General features: G+C 34.7%; 1 protein-coding gene across 3 annotated transcripts; it reads right to left on the minus strand.

The window, feature by feature from the left end:
- Positions 1-347: 347 nt before the first annotated feature.
- On the minus strand, positions 348-3871 carry LOC131041219 (WAT1-related protein At5g07050). 3 transcript variants are annotated; one of them, XM_057974238.2, is made up of 8 exons: positions 3571-3871; positions 3239-3460; positions 3014-3076; positions 2803-2919; positions 2400-2637; positions 2134-2295; positions 1336-1487; positions 348-1249 (listed from the first exon to the last, which is right to left on the minus strand). In XM_057974238.2, the coding sequence occupies exons 2-8, from the start codon at positions 3403-3405 to the stop codon at positions 907-909; spliced, it is 1242 nt and encodes a 413-aa protein (XP_057830221.1). In that variant the 5' UTR covers positions 3406-3460; positions 3571-3871; the 3' UTR covers positions 348-906. The 3 variants fall into 3 exon arrangements, with proteins under 3 accessions (XP_057830221.1, XP_057830220.1, XP_057830219.1); XM_057974237.2 differs by having other exon boundaries at positions 3188-3460; positions 3536-3870; XM_057974236.2 differs by having other exon boundaries at positions 3188-3460; positions 3571-3869.
- Between the last annotated feature and the right edge of the window lie 1770 nt (positions 3872-5641).

Consider the following 5641-nt stretch of genomic DNA (forward strand, 5'->3'; position numbering starts at 1 on the left):
TATTCTATTGATGCTCTTCCCCTATTCACATCAAACCTTTATATACTTAAAAGAAAAAATGTGATGTTTAACCAGAATCTTTATGTATATATTTATTCACTAGGGAAAATTTGGTGTTTAACAATAGTATATATATATATATATATATATATCATGGTTGAAGAATTGTATGTACCTTTTCATGCCTGTTTTTTATGAAATTGTAAGATATAAGTTAGATTCACAATGACGTTAAAGACTTGCCCGTGTTATTGGATCGTGTATAAACGAAAACTCCATGAATGATTGTAATATCGACATGTACCAACTAACAGTTATATAAGAAAAACTTGTGGAATCCAGGACAATAACTTGAAGAAAGCAAAACTTGTCTATCAGTCATAGATCAAATTGCCTCTGCCTCTGCTCAACTGTCAACTACTTAAAAAGGGTGTTGACATTACATTCCTGTGCTCATTCCCGTGATTTCCCCCTTTAATACACCAACCAGTGCCACAGCTCTTTAGTTTTTTCATATCTAATTTCATGGCTTATGTCACCCAAATAATCAGACATATATTATTTGAGGCATCCAAAGCCTCAAAAATGGCCAAAAAAGTAAAAGAAAGAGCAATCATGCAGGCTGTTTACTTTTTCCTTGGAAAACTTTGATTTCCTATGTAATGATGGATCTCTATATCTATGTAGAATTTGAGCTGATTTTAGATATTTATTTGTAGTAAAATTAGTAGGGTTGGCACACAAAAATATTATGTGAAAACCAAATTACAAAATTGGAGTTTTATATGATAAAAGTGAAGAATATTTAGGGCCTTGAAATAGCAACGGCAATTATTAATATGGTTATGCTGTGCATATACCCTGGAGAGAAATAAAGAAAAATTTCTCTGTTTGCATGCTTTAAGGCTAAACACATCCTTCTCCAATCTGCTTATGAGTTTCTTCTGCAGTGATCACCATATCATCTTCTTGGTCTTCCAAAATAGTTTTGTCAATGCCAGAGCAATCAATGCTTGTTTCTTGAATTGCAGTGTTGTTATTACTATTATTGGATGGATCTTCTTTCGTTGGTGATTTTGTTGGCTTTTTGGTGTAGCTGATTTCACAACCAGAGTGGTTGGATAAGTCATGACCACTCAAACTCTCCACTGAATCTCCTTTTAGGGTCTTAGTTACTTTTTCCATTTCTTTTCCTTTTCCCCACAGCACAGAATAGAGACCTATGATTATCAGAACTGAGCCAATCACACTGCACGCAAAGAAAAATTATGTTTGGGTGAGGCTGAAACACTGAAACATTTTAAGGTTAAAGAAATAATGTTAAAGGTCACAAACCTTCCTAAGTGCAGCTTCTCATCAAGGACAATGGAGCTCATAACTGCAACTATTACCATTAATAATGGACTAAACATAGTCACAAACAAAGGCCCCCTTTTGAGAATGCACCATGACATCACACAAACTGATATTGCAGATGTCACCACTCCCTGCACATTTAATGTGATTTATCATGTTAGCATTAATACAATATGAGTACAAGGTCACATGAACAAACTAAACTCTTGTTTAAACTCAAAGTATCTCTCCATTATTAATGAAATCTGAAAACTTAACATAGAAACTGAACTTAAAAAAATATACAAATAATATTAAATAATGAGTCTCAATGATGTTTCTCCAATTTCTTTATCATATATGTATAGCTATCCTATATCTTCTTATCCTTTATGGTGCATTCTAATCACATGTGATGACAAAAGAAAAAAAAATGATTTAAAAAAGGAATACAGTGTCAAAATTCCTTCGAGTGGATTCTAGAAATATGTGATAGGCACAAAAGATAAAGGAAAGTTTTTTTTGGGTTCTAAAAACATGTGATGGCACAAAGAAAGGAAAAAAGATATACAAAATAAAAGTAAGTTAAAAACCCCCAATGCTCAATCATACAATGAAATCAAAACACATGGGAAATTAAATAATATAAAACAAAATAGAAACCCATATTAGTTGAAACTCATTCTAAACATTTAAGCACAACAAACATGTTATCATCATCTATAAGTATCCCCTTCTTAAATAAATCAGATCTCCAATATAAATACGGAAAAACACTCACAAAAAACTAGATCATACCGAGTATATTGCAGTAAGAAGCTTGAGGTCCCACCCTATAGCCCACACTGAAGGATTCCGTCCTTCAAAAATTAGGGTAATCACTCCGGATTGAATCACCACTAGAAAACACATTAAGGCTGTACTAGAGTACTGAGCTGAATACTTGTTACTGATTTTTGCCTACAATCCATTGGGAAGAGCTATTAGATCTCATAGATAAGGAAGAAAAACATAACTCCTTTACTATCTATGATCTAAACTAGAAAGAGGAAACATACTCTCACCTGCATAATAAACCATGATGACCAGAAGATACAACTGCCGACTATTAACAATGAGCCTTTTATCCAGTCTTTAGGCTGAGAAGCATTAGCCTGCCCTTCGCTCACATGAATGTGAGTGGTCCATAACTGAATAGCCATTCCTTTGTATACTGTCATGAACATGGCTCCACCTACACACACTATGGTTCCCAAAACCTTTGCCTGACCAGCTGAGGTTCTAATCCCAACTCTTTCCAACCTAAAACTCATATAGCAGGCCTTTCCATTATACCCAGGAAGTTAATCTATTCAAGTAAAAACAATGTGATAAAATCTATATGATAATTCAATACATGAAGAACTGTATTATATGACAAGAAAAGAAAATATTGGAAATATTAAGTAAGGTTTTTCATAAAACAACCTTAAAGGAATAGCCATGAGAAATGTCAGAGCAGGAACTATGTTGCTGATTGCACATGCAAATGTAGTTGAGGTATAATCCAATCCTGCGTAGTAGAAATTCTGGTTTATAGTAGCCCTGCTCATAAACAAGAAATTTTACACTATTAAATCAAGGTGATGAAGGGGCAAGCAATGGATTTATAAAAGAAGGCTGACAATAAAATGATTACCCAAGCAAAGCGCTGAGAAAAATCTGGCAGAAAATCCCAAATGTGAGTTTTGGCCTTGTTTTCCTGATTCAACATACACAAAACGAAAGCTAAGATTCTCATGAAACATAATATTTTGATACAGTGAATGCAATTTACAACTTGTAATCGTTAAGTAGGCTTAGATTTAGAGACCTTTCTAAGACATAAGCAAGAGGAGCAGTGACCAGTGTGGCTATCACATGCCTATAGAATACCAAGGTGAAGTGAGACATTCCTTGATTGAGCGCAACTTTTGAAATGATATTCATCCCAGCATATCCAAACTGAATTGATATCATAGCCAAAACTGGCTTAGATTTTTCATATAGTGGTGCTAAACCCACACAACAACTGCTTCCAATTTCTGCCATATGTACTCTTTAAAAATTTAAAAAACCTTGTCAATTCCTGATGTTTCTCCGAATCCTGTCAAATAAACAATATATTACATATATTATTATAAGCCCACAAAATTGTGAATTCAATATCTTGAATACTCACAAGGCTCCAAACGCTAGAACAGTTGCAGGGCATACCGTTGAGCAATTCTGGGTAATAGTATCTGTGGTAGTAGCAAAATGCCTTGTGTCTAGCAGTGCTTGTGCCACCTTAATGCTTCAACAATTTCAAGGCGACTTGTGTCGCTCAGTGGCATTTGGGTGCAATAAAGGAGCTTTATATAGCAATATTCGAATATTTCTCAAGAACATTGAAGTCCAAAAGCATCAGACTTCCATAACCTACAAGGCATGCCATGGTTATCAATTGGAAACAATGATAATGACAGCTTCATGTGCACCTCAACAACCAGTCTATCAACACCCAGTAGGTTATATCAACTTGGGAATTTGTCATTTAGACGTCTACACGATACCTATAACATAGATCTCTAAGTAAAACTAGTTTAATTAAATGAAAATCTATTTTCATTGAGGAAAACATGGGATCAAGTTCGATAGTGTAAACGATGCGAATTCAAGTGGATCATATAAAGTAGTGGTATTGAATTATAATTCATATGAATTAGTTAAAGATTCGAATCTAGGATCTTTCATTGCTATCGGAAAGTTCTATCAATTGAAATAGGTCCATCCTTGACCAATTTATCATGGGTTGGGGATGTGACTTACTTCAAAAGTCCTCCCTTAAAGCTACATTGTAGATGTCTGGGGCTCCTAACCTAGTTCCAATACTATATATTCAGCTACAAGTAATATGGACCACCTATGATCCAAACCTAAAACCATTTGTTATTAAAGTGTTCTACTAATTGAATTACAAGATAAACTTGAAAAAAAAAATGGATTAATTAAATCATAAGTTTGTGATTTCCTTAAATCCAAGGAAAGAAGGATACTTCTTTAATAAAATCCATCATCCAACTTCAACCATATGCCAACTCATTCTCATTTGTCATGGATATTTGAGTATTCCACATATTTCTGACGTGGTTGATAAGATTAGTGATTAGCTCTTGCAGAAAAAATGCAAGCTACACAAGAAATTTGTCAAGCTCGCTTTAGAAATGCCACCATGGAAGGAAGCATTGCCCTGAAATAATTGTGGGTTCCGTGAATTCATGGGCTTTGAGCTGACAATGTGAAACGTAAGAATAAGTTTGAGGTTTGTTTAGATTGGAATGAGAGAAAGAGAGAAGAGCATTCTAGGGTTAGAGAAACATCTTGCGTAAGAATTACTTAATGGTCTCTGCGGAGATTCGTCGACGTTCTCTTAGAAAGATATGAATGTACGAAAAATTAGTTGTGTGATACTGATATTGATGATTACAGTTGTGAAGAAATGGGCGTAGAGAGATACTAAAAAAATAACACGTCATGAATGGAAAGCCATGTTTATTGCCAAACCGTTCACGTCACATGAAAAGATGAAGGTCACTGTCTCAGCCATGGGCAAAGCACTAGGATCCATACAATGCAAGTTAAATGAAGAGGTTTATATATATATATATATTCAAATAATTCTTGCGTTCCCACTGGTAAGCTCTATGGTGGTTGAGAAAAAGGTGATGAAATTGAGCAAGTTATCGAGGGGGATTGTAAATTTGTAGGTGTGACAGTCGGCGGTTTTTAAGAGGTGGCAATTTAAAGATGTTGGATCTCCACCTTTTGTGTGTTATTCGTGGCAGCCTCCCAAAATGAACGATGGAACTTATTAACCAGTCTAGTTCATGTTGGTGAGTCAGCATAATGAAAGTTGTTAAAGATACCCACTAGTGTAAAGTGATGATAGGTTAAAAGGCAAATTGGAAAAATACTTTGTTTGGAGAATTCGGTTGGTTGTTTCTTGGTACAAGATTATAGTTTTGGTTGGAAAGTAGAAGTGAAATGGGTATTTAATAGAAGTTTTTTATAAATAAATATTTATTTTTGGTTTAGCTTCTGGTAAGGTATTGAGTTTATTAGTAACAAGTTTTTGTAATGTTGATCCAATGGGTTTGCCTAAAGGTGCAAACTTTTTTTGTGACACATGGGTTTTGTTGTCCTTTGGGTATTAACTTGATTGTTCAATGCAGTAGCTCCTGGAAAGCTCACCAAAGGTTGGGTCATCTTAATCATATTCGTATCTACAACCTCATCATTAACGGTG

Source organism: Cryptomeria japonica, chromosome 11 (genome assembly GCF_030272615.1).
Source record: "Cryptomeria japonica chromosome 11, Sugi_1.0, whole genome shotgun sequence".
Classification (NCBI taxonomy): domain Eukaryota; kingdom Viridiplantae; phylum Streptophyta; class Pinopsida; order Cupressales; family Cupressaceae; genus Cryptomeria; species Cryptomeria japonica.